The 19,452-nt window shown below is 58.2% G+C and overlaps 3 protein-coding genes across 5 annotated transcripts in view; all 3 read left to right on the top strand.

The window, feature by feature from the left end:
* Positions 1-2,579: 2,579 nt before the first annotated feature.
* Positions 2,580-3,444, top strand: CLDN3 (claudin 3). Its single transcript, XM_058817825.1, has one exon. It carries the CDS (start codon positions 2,639-2,641, stop codon positions 3,281-3,283), a length of 645 nt encoding a protein of 214 aa, XP_058673808.1. The 5' UTR covers positions 2,580-2,638; the 3' UTR covers positions 3,284-3,444.
* Positions 3,445-4,420: 976 nt separating this feature from the next.
* ABHD11 (abhydrolase domain containing 11) lies at positions 4,421-7,331 on the top strand. 2 transcript variants are annotated; one of them, XM_058817928.1, is made up of 6 exons: positions 4,421-4,505; positions 5,320-5,455; positions 5,549-5,726; positions 6,133-6,303; positions 6,400-6,581; positions 6,863-7,331. In XM_058817928.1, exons 3-6 carry the CDS (start codon positions 5,604-5,606, stop codon positions 6,999-7,001), a joined length of 615 nt encoding a protein of 204 aa, XP_058673911.1. In that variant the 5' UTR covers positions 4,421-4,505; positions 5,320-5,455; positions 5,549-5,603; the 3' UTR covers positions 7,002-7,331. The 2 variants fall into 2 exon arrangements, with proteins under 2 accessions (XP_058673911.1, XP_058673910.1); XM_058817927.1 differs by having other exon boundaries at positions 4,434-4,505; positions 5,553-5,726.
* Positions 7,332-11,593: 4,262 nt separating this feature from the next.
* Positions 11,594-19,452, top strand: part of MTMR4 (myotubularin related protein 4) — a 56,459-nt gene continuing 48,600 nt past the window's right edge. Inside the window, exon 1 of one of the 2 annotated variants that reach the window (XM_058817624.1) lies at positions 11,594-11,629. Coding sequence is in view for 1 of the 2 variants with exons in the window: in XM_058817623.1 (XP_058673606.1) it covers positions 12,241-12,252 (12 nt within the window). In the remaining variant the exon portion in view is untranslated. Of the gene's footprint in view, positions 11,630-12,055; positions 12,253-19,452 lie in introns of those variants that run through there. The other variant, XM_058817623.1, reaches the window with a different exon arrangement.

Below are 19,452 nucleotides of genomic sequence, written 5' to 3'. Positions count from 1 at the left end.
TGTGTGTGTCTCTGAATCTATGTGTCTGTGAGTCTGTCTGTGAATCTGTCCGTGTGTCTGTCTGTCTCCACGTGTCTGTGTGTCCGAGTCTGCCGCTGTGTGTCTATGTGTCCATATGTTTCTGTGCGCAGCTGCATGCCGGGGCGCTGCTGCCAGCAGAGGGTGTGTGTGTGCGTGTGCCTGAACCTGTGTGTGTGTGTGTGTGTGTGTGTGTATGTGTGTCTGTGTGTGTGTGTGTGTGTGTGTGTGTGTATGTGTGTGTGTGTGTGTGTATGTGTGTCTGTGTGTGTGTGTGTGTGTGTGCCTGCACCTGTGTGTGTGTGTGTGTGTGCCTGCACCTGTTTGTTTGTGGTGTGTGTGTGCTTGTGTGTGTGCCTGCACCTGTGTGTGTGCCTGAACCTCTGTGTGTGTGTATGTGTGCCTGCACCTGTGTGTTTGTGGTGTGTGTGTTTGTGTGTGTGTGTTTGTCTGTGTTTGTAGTGTCTGTGTGTGTGTGTTCACCTATGCACCTGTGTTGGTGTGTCTCTGCCTGTACGTGTCTCTGCCTGCACCCGTGTCTCTGTGTGCCTGTACCTGTCTGTGTGCCTGTACCTGTGTCTGTACCTGTCTGTGTGTCTGTGTCTGTGTGTGTGTGCCTGTACCTGTCTGTGTGTCTGTACCTGTGTGTCTGTGTGTGTGTCTGTATCTGTCTGTGTGTCTGTCTGTGTGTGTGTCTGTACCTGTGTGTCTGTGTGTGTCTGTATCTGTCTGTCTGTGTGTCTGTACCTGTCTGTGTGTCTGTGTGTGTGTGCCTGTACCTGTCTGTGTGTCTGTACCTGTGTGTCTGTGTGTGTCTGTATCTGTCTGTGTGTCTGTACCTGTCTGTGTGTGTCTGTACCTGTCTGTGTGTCTGTCTGTGTGTGTCCAGCTGCCCATGTGCGCACTCCCGCCCCCCGTGGCTGCAGACCCTCCCCTGCCTGCACCCGTGGGCCCCTGGGCAGCCCGGCCCCCTGTGCTGGCCGCTGGCAGCCCGGCCCTGTGGCAGCCCCGCACCGTGCACACCCAGTCCGGGGTGCCCCCGAGGGCCGGGACCCCCAGTGCCCCCAGCAAGGGCACGGAACCCTGGGGGCTGCTTGCACGGGCTGGGTCTGCCCCGGGTACCCCCGGCTGGCTGTGGGGATTTTGGTGTCCTCGAGGGGGTGATCACAGTACAGTGGGGTGGCACAAGCTCACCCAGCCAAGTATAGGATATTTTTGGGATGCCGTGGTTGGCAGAGGCTGGAAATGGGGGTATTGGGGTGTCACAGTGTGGTGGAGGTCAGACATGGGGTGCTGCACCGGGCTGGAGGTCAAGCTGGGTGGATATGGGGTGCTGGGGTGACAAGGGGTGACAACAGCTGACCCAGGCATATATTGGGTATCAGGGTGCTGTGGGGTGACCCCGCTGGCTATGGGGTTCAGGGTGCTGCAGGGCAATAGAAGGTGACCCACCAGATACTGGGTATCAGAGCACTGTGTGGCACCCACACACACCCCTCTGGCTATGGGGTGTTGGCATACTCTGGGGGCACCCAACCCCAAGCCCTCTGGCTGTGGGACATCAGGGCACTGTGGGGCACAGCCAGGCATTGCAGGGTTCCCCCCATCCCAACTGCACGGCGCCAGCTGCCAGCATCCCACCGCGCTCTTGAGTAGTTAATAAGTTGTAGAGGAGATTTTTGGAGCAGGCAGGGAACAGGTAGGAGCAAGCCTGTGTCCAGCAACCACATTCCTGGGGGAGGGGGACTGGAAGCACTGGCACTACCCCCAGAATGCAAGGCTGGGGGGGGGAAACATGCACCGCACAGCCATGGGGCTGTTGCTGTCAGGTCTGAAGGGATTGCTCATGCCTTGGGATATTTTTCCCTTTGCTGGGTGCCAGCTCAGGTTGTCAGGGTGATGCTGCTGGGCTGGTTACGTGCATTATCTGCTTCCTTCAAGGTCACAAGACTTGTGCAGGATGAGTAAAGATATTTATCAGTCAGTCAGAGGATCTCTGACTGTGCTCCAGTAGGGTGGGAACAGGAGGGGCCAGGCTGAAGGGATTCCTGCAGGGCCAGGAGCACCCACAGGTCCCCTGGAATGGTGACACAAACTCACGGCATGGCGGAGGGGTTGCACTTTGCACGGTGATGCAAAGGTGCCCAACGCTCACCGAACCCCAGTTAAACGTGAGCACTGACAACACTACAGAAATCAAACCCTGACCTGCCACATTTCCTCCAGGGGGGAAAGGTGAACCCTTGGGATTTCCAGGTTCACCAGACAGGGTTTGGTGGAAATGAGCACGGTGGTAGTGCTTCCTGATACCCATCGGCCGAAACCAGGCGATGGCCGTGGCAGGTGGCGTTTCTCCTCCTCCCGCCCTTCTCTGGTTACCCGGCGCCATCTCTGCAAACAAAGGGGAGGGTGTGGGACACAGGTGACGGTGACGGAGGAGCAGAGAGGAGCGTCCAGCAGCCAGCACCGAAACCCCACCCCGGGGCCAGCCCATATAAATAGCACTGCGCACAGGTGTAAGCCGATCCCCCGGCTGCGAGCGGCGGCGGGTGGTGGCGACGGTCTCGGTCCGTGGGTTCTTCTCCGCCATCGCCTGGAGCGCGTCACTGAACCGTCCACCATGTCGATGGGGCTGGAGATCGGCGGCGTGGCCTTGTCCGTGCTGGGTTGGTTGTGCAGCATCATCTGCTGCGCGTTGCCCATGTGGAAGGTGTCGGCCTTCATCGGCAACAACATCGTGACGGCCCAGATCATCTGGGAAGGGCTGTGGATGAACTGCGTGGTGCAGAGCACGGGGCAGATGCAGTGCAAGGTCTACGACTCCATGCTGGCGCTCCCTCAGGACCTGCAAGCCGCCCGCGCCCTGCTGGTGGTGGCCATCATCTTGGCCGTGCTGGGCTTAATGGTGGCCATCGTGGGCGCCCAGTGCACCCGCTGCGTGGAGGACGAGAGCACCAAAGCCAAGATCACCATCGTCTCCGGTGTCATTTTCCTCCTCTCTGGCGTCTTGACCCTCATCCCTGTCTGCTGGTCGGCCAACACCATCATCCGGGATTTCTACAACCCACTGGTGATCGAAGCGCAGAAGCGGGAGCTGGGCACCTCGCTCTACGTGGGCTGGGCGGCCTCCGCACTCCTGCTGCTGGGGGGGGGCCTGCTCTGCTGCTCCTGCCCCCCCAAAGACGACAGGTACCCCACAAGCAAGGTGGCCTACTCCGCCCCACGCTCCGCCGTCACCAGCTACGACAAGAGGAACTATGTCTGAGCCCCCCCAGGGTCCCCCGGCCCCCCTCGATATCCCCCACCCCACCCATCCACCCTGGGACCCTCATCGCCCTCCGTGGGGCCCGGGGGCGGCAGCGCCGGGGCGGGGGGGGCGCGAAGGAGGGGACGGGGACGGCTGCGGGGTCAGGGCCGGGCTGTGTAAATAGAGACAGTTTCGGTTAAACACGAGGCAGTTTCGGGTCGGCGGGAGAAGAGGCACTCGGCGAGGTCCTGCCATGCCGGTGGGGCGGGATGAGGACGGGATGGGGACGGGGCCCTCTGCTGTGTCCCCCCATCGCTGCTGGCCCGGCACCGTCTGTCCCTGTTACGCGTGGTCTGTACCGGTTACATTTGTCAATAAACGTGTCCTGTTTTGGTACCCGAGTGTCCTTGAGGTGTGCGGCACGATCGAGGTGGGCACGGGGAGGGGGAACACGGCGGCCCAGCCCCCCAAGGCACCTGCTACGGCGGCACTCGAGTGGCACCGGGCCGGGGACAGAGGGCTCGGCCGCAGCGCGCCGGGCGTCCCCGCTCGGGGTGGAGACCCGTTGTCCCCCCGCATTCCAGGGGCAGCTCTCCGGGAACGGTCGGGGCGGGAAGCAGCGGAGGAGCCGCTGGATGCCGCAGGGACACTCCCTGCCCGCAGTCCAAAGTCTGGGGCCGCCGGGGGGGCCGCGAGGCGCTTCCCTCGCCCGGGAGCCGCGCTGGGGCGAGGCCGCCCTGCTCGGCCGCTCCCTCCCGCCCGCCGCCACGCTCCAGCGGCCAGGGACAAAGGGGCAGGAGCCGCCGCAGGAGCGCGGGGCCGGTCCTGGGGAAAGCGAGGCCGGGGGCGGTGAGTGCGGGGCCGAGCCCACCGGTCCCGCTGTGCCTCCGGGCGACAGCGGGCGGAAGGGCCGTGCGGAAGCGCCGCCGCCCGCAGGGACCCGCCCCGCCCGGCTCACTTTCCCCGAGCCCCAACCCCCGTGCCCGCTGCCCGCTCCGGGGCCCGCGGGAGCAGCAGCGGGAGCGGCCCCGCCGTGACCCTCCCCGTGCGCGCGCTGCCGCCGTTCTGCCGCGAGGGGGCGCCCGCCGCCAGCGGGGCGGGGCGACTCGAGCACGTCGCGTCACGGCCCGCGCGCCGCCGCCGCCGCCGCCGCCGCCATGATGCTCCGCCGGCTGCTCCGCGTCCCCGCCCCGCCGCCCCTCCCGCAGCCCGCCGCCGCTGCCGCCCGCTCCGTGGCCACGTAAGGGCCCGGCTGCGCGCGGGGCGGGACGGGGGCGGCGGGAGCGGTCCCGGGAAGGGTCCCGAGGGGGGATCCCGCGAGCAGGGGCGTGGCCGCCACAAGGGAGCTGGCCACGCCTCCCTCAAACCACGCCCCTTGCACCCCCGTTCCCCACACGGGTGGTGGACGGGTTTGGCCCCTCCCCTGGCCACGCCCCCTTCCCTGCCTGCCCTTGGCCCAGCCTGGGCCGCGCTCTCAGTCCCAGCGGGCCAGGCTGTGCGGGGCCCAGAGGGTCCCCGGTGGCACCTCCGTGCTCAGGCAGGGCCATCCCCGAGCACAGGGCACAGCATTGTGTGCACAGGGCTGTGCAGGATCCCCAGTGCTGAGGGAGACTCCAGCCCCTCCCTGGGCAGCCTGCTCAGGGCTGGGCACTGCCCAGGGCACAAGTTGTGCCTCCTGGGCAGGGGCAGTGCTGGGCTCAGGCCCTGCCCGTGGCTCTGGTGCCGCTGCTGGGCCTGGAGCAGAGCCTGGGCCCTGCTCTGCCCCTCCCTGCACACAGGGACAGCCAGGCCTGAGGGCCCCTCTCAGCTGGGGCTCCTCTCCAGCCTGAGCAGCCCCGGCTCCCTCAGCCTTTGCTGGGCACAGAGATGCTCCAGGCCCTCCTCATCCTCACAGCCTGAGCTGGCCCCGCTCCAGGAGCTCTGTGTCTCCCTTTTCCTGAGGAGCCCCGGGCTCGACACAACACTCCAAATGTGCCTCACCAAGGCTGGGCAGAGGGGCAAGGCTCACTTCCCCCCTGCACCTCTGGCCATACCCCATTCCTGTCTCCCTGCAGTGCAGTGCCCCTGACCCACGTGGAGGTGGAAGGTCACAGGGATCGGCCACCCCTCGTCCTGCTCCACGGGCTCTTTGGTAGCCACAGCAACTTCCAGACGGTGGCCAAGACACTGGCACGCCGTGGTAGCGGCAAGGTGAGACCCAGGGCGTGGGGGGAGGCACAGCACACAGGGAGGGGTCAGGGTCATGTTGGGCAGTGCCTGGGCTCACACGCTGCTCTTGCCCAGGCAGGTGCTGACAGTGGACGCCCGGAACCACGGCAGCAGCCCCCACAGCCCCGTGATGACATATGAAGCGATGAGCCTGGACGTGCAGCACCTCCTGAGCCGCCTGGGCATCACCAAGTGCATCCTCGTGGGACACAGCATGGGGGGCAAGACAGCCATGACGCTGGCCTTGCAGCGGGTCAGCAGGCACGGGGCTGGGAGTGGGGTCACAGGCTCAGGAAGTTCCAGCGGGGGCTGTAGGAAGGGGATAGCACCTTCTGAGACTGTTCACCGGGGCTGGCTTTGCCCCCAGCTCCACAGGGACTTGTCTGTTTTAGGTGGGTGGTGTAAGCCTGGCTGCAGGAACAGGAGCAAATCTATGTCCACCAGGCCATGCTTGCCCTGTCCCTCCAGCACTGATTGTGAGGGAGCTTGGAGATCTGTGCTGAGGACAGCTCTGGGAAGGGCACATGGAGGTCTCTACTGAGACAGGAGGGAGCAAAGAGCCTCCAGGGAATCTGACTGGGAGTGGAGCCCTGTGCCCGCTCTCATTGGGGAGATCTTGGAAGATCCTGGCATCTGATCTCCCCTGCTTGTGTCTCCAGCCAGACCTGGTGGAGCGCCTCATCTCCGTAGACGTTGGTCCTGCCTCAACAGCCCCCGTGTCCGAGTTCTCTGCCTACATCTCGGCCATGAAGGAGGTGAAGGTCCCGGCGGGGCTGTCCCGCTCGGCAGCACGCCAGCTGGCCGATGACCAGCTGCAGCCCGTGGTCAAGGTAGGACATCCCATGGGAGATGGGGAGGATGGAGGGTGTCAGGACATCCTGTTTTGTTGCTCTTACTGAAGAGTGCATGATCCCCTTCCATGGCAGCTCCCACAGCTGAGACAGTTCCTCCTCACCAACCTGGTGGAGGTGGAGGGCTGCTACGTGTGGCGGGTGAACCTGGAGGCCATTTCCCGGCACCTGGCAGATCTCATGAACTTCCCTGTGTTCCAAAAGCCATATCCTGGTCCTGCACTCTTCTTGGGAGGGTCCGACTCGCCCTATATCAGGTGAGACTGGATAGAAGCGGTTCCAGGTCTGTGGTTTGACCTTTTGTGCTCTTTGCAGCTGCCAAGAGTGGGAGGAGCCCGTGGGATGAGGAAGGTTCTGAGCAAGGGCTGTTGCTCCAGCAGCCAGTGACACCGACACACTGGAGCAAGGGGGAACCTGGGGACCTCCTGGGCTTTCCCAGCAGGAAAGGAGTCATATCTGGGATCATCCTCTGCTTGGGGAGGGTGAGGGAAGACACCAGGAGGGACCTCTGGTCATGGCATGTTCCCTTGTCCTGCAGCTCCAGAGACTACCCAGAGATCGAACGTCTCTTCCCCAAGGCAGAGATCCAGTACATTAAAGGTGCAGGCCACATAGTCCATCAGGATAAATTTGAAGAATTCATCACTGCTGTCCTCAATTTCCTGCCACAGCTGTAGCACTGGGGACCAGGGTTTGTGCAAGGACCATGTGGGTCCCGAGGAGCTCTGGACAGTGATGCAGGGCTCAGGCTCTGAGGATGGGCTCAGCTGGGACTGGCTGCCCTCACTGCAGTCTGATCCTGCCTGCAAGACCTTCTCCCATCCTGATTCTCCTGCAGCCAGAGCAGAGAGGTACCTGCATCCTGCTGAGATCTCCTGCCACCTCTCAGGGAGATGGGGTACCAGTGGCTCAGGACTGTCCTGCCTGCACAGGGGTGTCAGGCACACGGAGGGGCAGGAGAGCTCTCTTGTTTTCCTGCTGCCAGACCCTCCCATGGATCTGGCTGTGACTTTGCAGAATGTGCAATAAAGCTGAATCCATGCCAAGGCAGAGCAGGGGTTGGATGTGGCCATGGTGGGCAGGGCATGTGTGGGGGGTATAGGAGGGGGTTCTCAGTTGGCAGCAGGGATGCTGGTGGGAGTTGACAGCTGGACTGGGCCCTAATGGGACAAGCTGTGGGAGCAGTGCACGTGAGACACAGGTTTGAAGATCTTTCTTGGCTTCCAGGGGAAATTGCAACTTTGCTCTATGCCTGGGGGAGTGTGAAGATTGGGGAGTGAGGGAATCTGCCTCCTGAGCAAGGAGCATGTTTGCCCAGGCTGTCCCAAAGGCAGGTGTTGTTTCATCCCTGTGCTCCCGACAATTTCTCCCCTCCCACCTGCTGTGCATCCCCCTGAGGCAGCATAACAGCCACCCACCATGGGCTGGAGGCAGAGGAGCAGGGTGTCTGCTGCAAAAATCCCTTTATTGGACAGCTGGTAAAGCCAGGGACAGGGCAGAAGTGACCATGGGGGTGACAAATTATCTCTGTCACAACTGGAGACACACTAACCATCTCTGCTCCAGAGCCAGGTGTCTGCTGCTCCCTGGGATGAGTCTGCTTAATTTGGGCTTGTTTGGAGGCCCCAAAAGGGAGGGAGGGCAGAAGACTGAGGATGCTTTATTCCAGGTCTGGCTGTAGTTGCCTAGCAGAGCAGACACCAGGGACTGCTTTGGAGATTTGCTGTGTTTCTGCAGAGCTGTTCTTGTCCCTCTCCCTCTCCTCTCCGGAACTGGGCTGCATTGGCCTTGAGTTTTCTACTATATTACTCTCAAATTCAAACACTTTTGCTCTCTATGTATTACTTTTTTCCTGTGAAGAATGTCAGACCAATAAGCTCCAGAGTCACAAGCTACTGAAATGAGGTCCTTGGGTGCCACCAGCCAGCTGGGGGTGGGGTCTGGCCCCAGCTATCAGCACACAAGACCTTTGGACTAAGCCACAATCTCTGGAGCCCAGGATCTGTGGGGGATTTCTCCCCACTCCTTCCTGCTGGCCAGGTACCAGGTTTGGGGCACAGACAGAAGGCAGCTACAAGGTGCAAGGTGAAGTGTCCCACCATGGCAGGAGATCAGTGGCCTGAGCAGAGGTAGAGCTTTCTAGAGGTAGAGCTACATTGTAGTCCATCCTTGTGATGGCATCTGCTGAGGGAGCATAGGGAAGCATTGTTGGACCTGGGGTGAGAGAGACAGCAGGGAGAAATGAGAGCAGCTCTGTTCTGCATGGGAAGGGCACAGGGAATTCAAGAGACATCCCAGGGGCACGTCCAGGCATCTGTCTGGTGGCACAAGGGATGCCATGGGCTGCACCAGCTCACTGGGCTCTGTGCCTGCCAAGTGTCAGGCTGCTGATGCCTCCAGAGATGCAAAACCAGAGCCCTTGCTGACAGCCTGCTCCCAAGGAGCCTGCCAAGAACAGACCTGTCCTGGCCGAGCTCTGCTCCAAGCAGGATGTCTGATCCTTGGCACAGCTGCAGTGAACCACAAACGCCACCTTTAGGATGACCTCTATGTGGCTGTTGCAGGCATGGCTTCAAAATTGCTCTGTCAGGCATTGGGTAGAAAAAGAGCCTGTTGGTGACCTGAGGGACACGGGATCTGGGGTGACAGATGTCCAGTGTGACTTCACTGGCGTCCCTCACTTCAACAGTGACTAATGCTGGGTGCCAGACCGGGACACTGGGGCACCTTCTCCAAGATCATTCTATTTGGCCCATCTGGCCAACAGCATGGAAATAGGACAGGGCATCCTAGGGAAGACACAAGTGATGTGAATATTTTCTTCAAACTTCTGCTTTCCTGTTCTCCCAGCAGCCACGATGGCCTGGAGCCATCTGAGACCCAGCAGGAGAAGCCAATTTGCACCGCAATGGTTCGCGGGGGAGATGGAATTGGCAGGAGAGGGAGAGCAGCAGGGCCGGGGAGGGTGGGATGGGGTGGGAGCCCCGCCTGCAGGGAGGGCGGTCACACAGCTCTGGCCCTGGTGCTGCTGCAGGGACGTGCGGGTGTCCTGAACTGCCGTCTGCCCTGCTCGTGGGGCTCCCTGCAGGAAAGGCTGGAATCAGTGACCTCAAAGATCTTTTCCAGTCTCATTTATTCCGTGATCTCCTGCCCTGCTCCTTGGTCGGCAGACCCCTCCTCCCCTCAGCCATGCCTGCTCCATCAGGGGGCTGGGCTGTGCTCCTGCCCTCCTCTCACCCGCTCTGCCCGCAGCATGCGGGCTCCTTCTGTCCCTGATGCCGCAGTACTCACTCAGGGGGTACTGCTGGATCCAGTGCTGGCCCTGGATGCCAGCGGGGGCTAAGGGGGCACCTCAGTGTTAGGAAAGGCACAGCAGAGGGCCCTGCAAGCAGAAAGCCCCTCTGTTACACTGGGAAGTGCCTGCAGCTAGAGGGGCTGATGCAGGGCAGGGCCCCTTGGGGGCTCCTGTTCAGGCCCAGGGAGGACAGCCACCCCCCAGAGCTCTGTCATCACAGGGTGGCACAGGGGTCTCGGGGCTGTGATACCCAACTGGCCCTTGCCTTTGAGCCTCAGGCACTCCCCAGGGCTGCTCCCGCATCTCACTGGAGGCTCTGGCCAGGAGCAGACCACAGCCCTTCATCTCTCACCTGAGCCAGCTCACACCCAGCTGCTCCAGCATCCTGAGGCTGTCACTGAAGATCTGGCTGGCCTTGGTGCCCTTTCTGGAGCACAGTGTTTGAAGAGCCAAGCCTTATCCATGTGCATCTTGCATTGATCCTGAACCTCTTCCACCTGACCGAGGCTCAGAACCCCTTGGGTCAGCAGGTTGTCCAGCATCCCACAGATCAGTGGGTTGCTCACATGCTCCACAAACTCTTTCTGCACATTCTGGAGCAGCTCCTCTTCAGGATGGCACCATCTGCCCCACACCATAGCTCCAGCTGCCCCACCACCTAGCTCCCTCCAGGTGCTGCCTCCTCCCTATCACCTCTCTACCTGCTCCACCGGCCCTATTGCCAACCCAGGGTGCTGCTCCCTTCTTCATTTTCCAGCCCAGAGGCTTTTCCTGCCATCAATCACCTCCCCCTTTTCCCACACAGTTTTCCCGGGGAAATTGCCCAAAGCAATGCATTTGCAAAGATTCAACATCTGCAGGACAAGGAGGCAGAGGTGCTTTTGCACCTCCCAGAGGCAGGCCCGGGACAGCCCCACTCACAGCTGGCACCAGGCAGGGATGGTTGTTCTCTGTCGAGGACCAACATCCCTTTGTCCACATCCCCAAACCCTCCAGATCCGTCTGAGGCTCATCTTTTCCAGAGGCTGCAGAGACACCGCCTCCGGCAGCAGCACCCGGGGCTGGGAGCGCTGGAACAGTGCCCAGAGAGCCCGTGGGGTCTCCCTCTCTGGAGACATTCCAAACGCACCCAGACGCGTTCCTGTCACCGCTCTGGGTGACTCTGCGTGGGCAGCGGGGTTGGGCTGGGTGATCTCCACAGGGCCCTTCCCGTTTCAGCTACTCTGTGATGCTGCCCGCGGGTCCTGGAAGGTAAAACTCGGGCTGTAGGAAGCCTGAGATTGCTCCCTGACCGCAGGCAGGCTGGGGATGTGAACGGCACAAGTAACGACACAGATCGGGAAACGCAGAGACGAGGCGAGGGGCAGAGGCCACCCAGCCCCGGGGGAAGCACAGCCAGGTAGAGAGAAGCAGCAGCTGCCCGAGGCTGAGTGGGGCCATAGAGAGGGGGGGCCTCACGATATCTTGACTATTCGGGGGCTTCCACAGAACGCGAGGCCTGGCCCGGAGGCAGCGAACCCGCACCACCCTGCCCCGGCCGAGGCACCGATGCTGTTCCCTGGGCGCTGCAGGCACCGAGGGGCTGAGGGCTCCGCCAAGCTCCGGGAGCCCGCGGGGGCTGAGGGGGACCCTGGCAGCGGGCGGTCACGTGACGGGCCGGCCCAGCCACCCCCATTCCCGCCGCCCGCCCACCCCGTCTGAGGAGCTGCGCCGCGCGGCCGCCGATTGGCTACGGCGGGACGCGCTGTGATTTCTCATTGGCCGTCGGGCGGCGGGCACCGCCCCCTCTCGTGTCACGGGATAGGCCTGGCGGGAGTGTGGGTAGGCGTGGCCTGGCGGCTGGTGGCGCTGGGCGGGGACGCGTTCTCTCTGCTGATTGGTCGATGGCGCCGGCGGTGCCTGGCGCTGATTGGTCGGGCAGCGCGGGCGGGCGGGGGGGGCCGGGCGGGAGCTGCACGCGGCAGAGGCGGGAGCGGCGCGGCCGGAGCCGGGCGGGACCCGCCGGGACAGGTGAGGCCGGGGCTGTCCGGGACTCTCCGCCCCCGCTCCCGCTCCCCTCCCGCCGCCCTGGCGCCCAGCGCCGCTCCTCGGGCCGCCGCCCGCCGCGGCCCCGCTCCTTCTCCCCGCCGCCCGGTGAGCGCGGCCTCCCCGGGGCCTGTCCGTGAGGGGCGGCACCGCCCGGTGGCAGCAGCGCTGAGGCAGCGGCCCTGCGGGCCGGGCTGCACCGAGCTTCCGTGGTGCCGCCGGCGGGCGGAGGCGGGGTCACAGTCAGACCGAGGACCGGGCCGCGGAGCTCCCGCTGGGGCCGGCCCTGCCCGCTCCGGCCCTGCCGCGGGGCCTGAGCCCTTCCCGGGCCGGGGCTGCGGGCGCGGCTCGCCCGCCTCTCCCGTCCCCCCGCGCTGGGGCCGTGCAGAGCCCGCCTGGCAGTGCCTGCGGGTGGGAGATTCCTGTGCCGCAGAGATCCGGAGTAGCGGCTCGGAGCCGGTTCTGTTTCGCGTGCGGTGGGGTTTGCTCGGTGCCCCCCTGGAGGCCACGCACGGCCGCGTTCGGAGCAGGTGCCTCCCCTCCGTGCTGGTTCTGTGCTGGTGTGGAACTGTGGCTGGCTGAAGTTTGGTGTGGAGATGGTGATGCAGGTTTGACATTTATTTAGAACCTCCTCAGCTAACTGTATTGTAAACATTGCTTTCCCTAAAACAGCTAATGTGATGCCTTTGGGATTTCCTGCTGAATTAACTGGTGGAATGAGCTCAAAATAATCCATTGTAAAATGAGGGTCCTAGGACATTATTGGGCATGTTATGTTAACTGTCTCTAAAGATCCTGATGGTGATTTCGGCAATGACTTGAAGGAAGCTGACAGGTAAAAGCTGAGAAACTGCATGAGCAACTCAGAGTTCTGAGTAAAAAGGGGGAAATGAGAATCTGACACTTTGGCCTGGTTAGTTTGGCACTGAACTTTGGGGAGACCACATATGTTTTACCAGAGAAAGTAAAGAAGTAGACTCTTCAGGAAGAGTCTGAAATGGGAGCAGAGAAGCAAGGGAGGGAGAAGTGGGATCTGTCCTGGGAAGCAGGAATTTTTGCCTGGGTTCATGAATTGAACACAGGGAGCTAGGCTGGAGGGGGTCTTTGGTACCTCATGAGGAGGAGGAGAGGGAGTGTTAACTCAGATCCCACAAAAAAGCTGGTGCAAAAGCTGCTGTGCTCAGCTTTGGTGGCTGTGTGTAGTTCAAAGCTGGTGGAAAGCTGGGCAGAGTTTGGACATGTATGAGGTGGGAATAAAGGTGAAAAAAGCTGCTGTGTGGTGCTGAGAGAGCTCCATCTGCATTCTCCAGCAAGAACTTGAGACAAGATCTGGCCAGTCTGCATCTGCTTGTGGAGAACAGAGGCTGGAGACTGGGAATTCAGTCTGGCTGGTCAGGGTATGTACATGGAATCCAAAATCTTTAGGTGATTGAGATGCAAGCCTGAGCACAAACTTCCCTAAGTCATGATGACTTTGTATTTGCTGCCAGCTTTTACATGGAGGCTCCATGTTTTTCTTTATTTTAATAAAAGCAGCTGGGCTCACAGTCCCAGGAGTTTGGGGGCTGCTCTGCTTGGGAGTCTGTGAGGTGGCTGTGGTGTCCTTAAGGGTGTTTGTTGGAAGATGGACATCTAAGTAAACTGGGAAATAAATGTAAACGTTTCACTTATACATTTCTAGGAACATCTGAGTTCCCCTTTTCTTTGCTGCATTCTCAGGAATCTGTTTATCTGGCTGTGACTGCTATTTAATTTTTTTGAGAGAGCCTTGGCTGGGACAATTTCCTCAGAGGAACCCAAACTGCTGTGTGTTTTGCGGCAGGGTCCATCCCATCTGTCTCAACAACAGTGTCATTTACCTGTCAGATTTGGTTGTAACAAGCTAAAAGGAAAAAAAAACAAACCCAAAACCCAAATCAAGGGAAGCTTTAGGGACAGATCTTGCCACAGAGACTTTGGAGAATGCTGCTGTGCTGGCTTTTTATTATGATCTCAATCTGCCAAATATGCACTGGCCTGCTTTTGTTTTTTGTTTACATGGGGCTTCTCAAAGTGTCCCTTGTGGCAGTGCTGGGGAGCACAGGGCTGATGTGAGCAGCCTTTCCTCAGCCTGGTGCCCGTGTCTCGCTGGGCTCTGCTCACCTGGAGGAGGTGCCAGGCCTGGGGGCCTCCAGTCTGCCCTGTTGGTGAGGATTGCTCTAGGAATTGGGCCCTCTCCTCCAAGAGATGTTGTTTTAGTCTGTGCTGTTTGAGACAGAGCTATTTCCATCCCTCTTTGCTGTCTCCAGTTTGTTTCAGAGGCTGCTGTCAGTGGAGGGAGAGGGTTGTTCTCAGCAATACTTTGGTAGGCGAGGAAAAAGGAGGGTAGAGAGAACTGAGATTGTTTTGTGGTGTGTGTGGTTGCACTGAGTGTGTGCAGTGGTGTTGGAAATGACTGAGCATTGTTTCACAGGAAAATCCAGCAGTGTCATCTAACCAAGGTTATTTTTATGAGAGAGAAATGTGAACAGGAGGAAAGAAATCAGTGTTGCATACTTGCACATCATACTCAACTTTCCAGGACATGCTCCCACAAGGAATTAATAATTATCAAAGAGTTATGAAAGCTGATACCATTCCCTTCCAAGGCAGCTCCAGCCAGCCAGTTTCCCGTGTGTTTTTGGATTTCTAGTGGTCTCTTACTGTGAGACTTGTCGCTCTTTGCAGAACTAGATCAGGGCCCTTTTTAGATAATGATGAATGGAGATGGGAGCTATTTAAAAAATTACTTTGCTCTCAGCAAATTAGCATAACACTTTAATCCCTGCTCATAATCACTGCCTGTTCTTCAGGAGGATGCTGGGGCTGTGATGGAGCAGGGAAGAATTTTGTCTGCTCACTTGGAGCACGCTCTGGGCCGGTGTAATCGCTTCCCTCCTGTTCCTCCCTGACATTCCCGCAGTTCCACACACTCCCAACAGCCCCAAAGGGCAGGATTTCCCTCCGGAGAGATCAGCTGATTACCTTATAAATAGCAAATGCCTGCTCAGGCCTACTTTCCAGGGTGGTTTGGTGCCTGTTCTGTCCAAAGCAGTGAGTACAACTGCATCTGCACGTTGTGGCCCAGAGCTGAATCCAAGGAAAGGGGGATGGTGAATTCCCACGTGGAAGGAACTGCCCTGGTGCAAGGTGCTTTGGCTTTGCAGCCAGAGCCTCAGAGGGGGACTGACAGGGAGGCTCTGGCAGCAGCAGTGCTGCTGGATGTGCTGGCACAGCTCTAGAAACCGGCTGTTTTCTGGGAGTGTGAGCCGAAATGGATCTGAGACATGGTCAGTGGCTGAATCGTGTTTGAAATGAGCCTGTGCTCCTGCCAGGACACCTGTGCTGCTACTGGGGCGCCCTTGTATCAAAGTCTGAGCTCTTGGAGTCCTCTTTGAGCTGCGCACATTCCCCCTTACCTATTTCCTTCCAACTTTCTTCTCTTTCTCTCTAGTTTAGTCAGTGCTGGGCTGCTGAGACATTCTGACACACGTGCTGAGGTTTGATGTGCAGCCTCTGGTCCCTCTGACATACCTAGTTTGCCTCTTCCCAGTGGGGTGGGCATGGTTTACATGGGGTGTGTTTGCAATGTCCTTGTGCACTGATCTGTGTGTGGTGGGTCTGGGAGCAGCCTGAGGTGACTTTCCACACAGAGGTGACTTCAGTGGGACAGAGCACCAGCAGAACTAATTGGACAGTTCCTGCTTTTAACAGCAGTAAGGCCTTTGTTGTTACTTATTACTTTGTATTGCTGTTTTTCAGCTGGGAGATGCCCTCAAATTTCTTCTTCAAGCGGGAGAAGCCTGCCCCAGGGCCTATCCCAAGAGAGGAGAGTTATGTGTCAGTATATTCTGTTTCAACATGTATCAAGTTTCTGGCCTCAGAGTTTTCCTTTTATGTTGTGAGCTTTTTAGGCGCTTTATTCCCTTTAGTCTCTGGTGGAGAGCATTCCTGATCTGCCTTCCCTCGTGGATCCTGTTGCTTCACTTCTAGGTGGAGTGTTTGCTCAGCAGCTGTGAGATAGAGCTGATCCCAGGCACTGCACACCCAGGATGGTCGGCTGACCCGGCCATGCAGGACAGAGTTCTGCTTTTGCCAACATTATTTCCTGGGGGACAGAAACACTGTGCTGTCTCTGGCAGGGGTGTGGGTCTGATCCTGCCACAGAGATAGGCACAGCACTGACAGGAGGGATGGCAGTTAGGATTATGGATTTCCTAAGCCTTGGGAATGGGGTTTGCTAGAAATAAGATAGGTGGCAATGTTCTGATAAAAAAGGACAGGCGACATGTTGGGTACCTCTGTCTGAGATGGAGCAAGAGCCAAATCTGGCTACTCTTGCTGAGGCTGCTGACCACTGCCAGCTCCTCCCTGCTTCAGAGGAGCCTGTGCCTGCAGCAGGGACAGAGGTAGACATGGCTCACAACTTATCTGCTCGGGGGCAAAGTCTTGTAGCTGAACTTAAGCCCAGAATTGCAGTGGGGTATTCTCTGGAGCTCAGCTTTCTGCCATTTCATGCTGTCAGAACAGCACTGGCTGGGAAGTGGAGTCCTTGTTCCTTTTCCAACTTGACCGGTTCTTCACTGCAAAATGGAATTGTGGAATTGTTCTCAGAACGTGCTTGGACATGGCACTGCCTGTGAGTGACAGCTTTATGGTAAGGACCTACAGTCAGTTCAATTGCTTGGGCTCTGCCAGCCTTTCCCTGCTGGTCCCTGCTGAAGCTGGGGATCGCTCCAAGCCAGCGAGGGTTGCAGTTTGCATTGTTCCTTCTGGAAACTTCAGAGGGTTTTGTTGGTTTGTTTTATTCTAGAAACTTGTTGAAGAAGATAGCTTCCCCCGAGTGGATGAGTGCCTTGTGGCAATCCAGCATGAATCTATTCAGTTGTCTCTGTTGTTTCAACTGTGCTGCCTGGATTTGCAATAATTTTTTTTTTTTTTTCAATCTTTCAAAGGACTCAGCAGAAGTCTCCTTATAGCAGGAGCATGACTGGCACACAGCACTCAGGGACAGCAGTGTGAGCCAGGTGGGATCAGTTTCACTGTTCTAATGGGAACGAGAGCAGTGCTGTCCTGTTTAGTGTCTCATTTATGGGGTCCTACACCCAGTTTGGAGAAGGTCTCAGTGAGGGTGCCCTGGGAGAGCATGGCAGGCTGCCAGCCTGGAGCCTGGCTCATGCCCATGCTTCCTGCAGCTCAGCTTGGCTGCCAGCACCACCTGGCAGCTTCACTGCAGGTGCCTTGTGACCTGGGGTGCTCAGGAGGATGTGAGGAGCCCTGAAGTTGTTGCTTCTCACCCCAGTCAGCATCGTTTGGGCTTGTATTCACTTCTGCTTTCCAGCCAGACAGCACCCCCTTCCTGCTCCCCCAGGTCAGGCCTGCAGCTGTGCCCATGCCAGAGGCACTTCTGCCTTCCTTCCCAAATGGCAGACTGAACTTCCCAAAGGCTAAAATGTTCTGTTCCTGCTGAAAACTTTGGAGCAAGCCCATGGCATCTGGACACAGGCCAAAAAGCCTGTGCTGCCCTGGAGTTCAGGCTTGGGGGAGTAGAAATGAGTCTCTTCAGGCACAGGGCCCAGGGACACTGAGGTTGGATGTGGGATGGAGCAGCCTGTATGTGCCAGGTCAGTGTGTGTGCTGGGATGGGAGGACAGCTGTGAAGTATTTGGAGGTTTGGTGGGAAGAAACACAGCGAAGTGGGAGTTGGTGAGCTCCTCTGGAAACACTAGAGACTTGTTTTTCAGGCTGCTTTGTGTGCCACTGAGGATGCTGTGTCTGTGGTACATTCCCAGTGACCTGGGGTATTAAACTTCCCTCTGGCTGTGCTGAAGTACAGTTCATGGTTTGTGTCCTCTTGTCAACTTTCCTGTGCCCTTGGGTAGGTCTGGACCCTTTTCAGCCATACATTCCCTCTCCAGTGCTGCTTCAGGGTTTCTTACAGCCCGAGACCTACATCCCCTCTATGTGGGATTTGTTTCATTTGATGCCAGAGTTCAGTGCTGCTTTATTTTTTAAAAGCTGTGGCCCTTGTGACTTGGGGAAGTGCTGCTGACTTCTGGTGTGATGTCTGTCTGTCTGTGCTCCAGGGCAGCCATTTCCTCCAATCCCAATGGACTGCGTGGCTGCAGAGGGATTAACTCTGGCTCTTCTTTCTGGGGTATCAGCTTTTCCTTCTGTGTGTTTGGATCCTTTGTGCTCCTAAACAATGTGCCTGGTTCTTCTCAGTCCTCTGCAAGTATCTGTCTCACCTGCACTGGGCTTTTCATCGCCTGGAGGGAAGATCTGCTGCTCCTGGAAAGTGCCAGTGCTTAATATTTTGTTATCAGGAAGTCTTGGCTTGTGCTTTTCATATCCACTCCTTCACCAGAAGGGGTAACTTCTCTAAGAAGAGAAGGTTCCTTGTGTCTACACCCTTCTCTAACAAACAGGTGATGTCTTGAGGCCGTGGAAGTGTGTGCAAACCCAGCCAGGGGCAGTGGGTGCAGTGAGAGGGAGTCTGGGCAATGAGAATTCTCATCTTGCTTGTAGCAAGGAAACATCTCCTCTAGACCTGGTTTCCACTGAGTGCCAGGGGCTCTGCCTGTTGCCCCTTTCCCTTCTGCAGAAAGAGGGAATAACACCGTGTGCAGGAGCAGGGATGAGTTGAGGTCAGCAGTGGCTCTTCCCAAAGAAGCTGTAACCTAGCTGAGCTGATTGGTAAGCAGCTGATTGGGAATTTTGGTACTGATGCCAGCTCTGACACTGCCAGCCTTGGTTGATGCTACAGCTCACACGGTACAGTGCCTTTATAAAGTAATTTTGTTACTATGTTGAGGGAGCTTTATCATACCCAGGATAACCATTTCCTTCCTCTTTGCACTCCAGCTCCCTCACTGCTGCCCTGCTCAGGGCCTTGCTGCCTCTCAACTCAGGTGAAATTACATTGGCCTCTGAATGTTTGTTATTGCTGTGCCCTGAGCATTTGTGTTTGGAAATAGCTGCCTGGGAAGAGAAAGTCCCTTGATTTCCAAGGAGAACTGCTGGTTTGTGCTGTGAAGTCCCTGTTTGCTAGGGGATGTTGAACCTGTGGTGCATCCTAAAGGGCACATAATGACAAGAATAGAGGATCTTTTCTTTAGAACTGCTGTGGTGAGGGAAGGGGCTGTGGGAGACTCCCAGGCACTGGAGGGGGGTGCAGAAATCCCCAAGGGTGAGTCCCAGGCATTCCCTGCATCTTTGCTGGATTGCACCATCCCTCAGGGCCGTGGCAGTGGTCCCTTCAGCAGAGCTGTTGCTGCAGCAGCTTTGCTTTGTGACAGCTCCACTTCTGCTCCTCCTGCACCTGGGATCCTTGGAGTGGTTGTCCACCGTGCCTGGTGAGGACAACGGGGGTTGTTTGGGGCAGCGTCTTTCAAAGGGGTGACCTGGGCACAGTTCATCTCTGCCATAAACCTTCTACGGGGATGCTGGCTGTTTCTGTGTGATGTGGTGATACTGGGGATTATCACCCTGGAAGAGCAGATCCTTTGTCTCCCACAGCTGATTGGGAGCACAAAGAACTGTGTTGGAGAGGAGCTTTGCTGCTTGCTGGAGGTGAGGAATGAGTCTTGGTGCAGGAAGGGATAATTAGTAGAGCTGCCTCAGGCTGAGATTTGATGGATGTAGGGAGGAGCAGGGGCTGCACAGAAACCTCTGCAGGACTTTGAGACAATACATGATTAGAAGAACTGAATGAATGGGCCTGAAGAATTGGTCACGTCCTTTCTGGTGCCTCTGGCTGACTCATACCCCTGAGTGTTCCTCAGGGAGCC

This window comes from Ammospiza caudacuta, chromosome 20 (genome assembly GCF_027887145.1).
Source record: "Ammospiza caudacuta isolate bAmmCau1 chromosome 20, bAmmCau1.pri, whole genome shotgun sequence".
NCBI classification, from domain to species: Eukaryota; Metazoa; Chordata; class Aves; order Passeriformes; family Passerellidae; genus Ammospiza; species Ammospiza caudacuta.
Note: the sequence above shows the minus strand (reverse complement) of the source record. Positions and strands in the feature narration are given on the sequence as shown.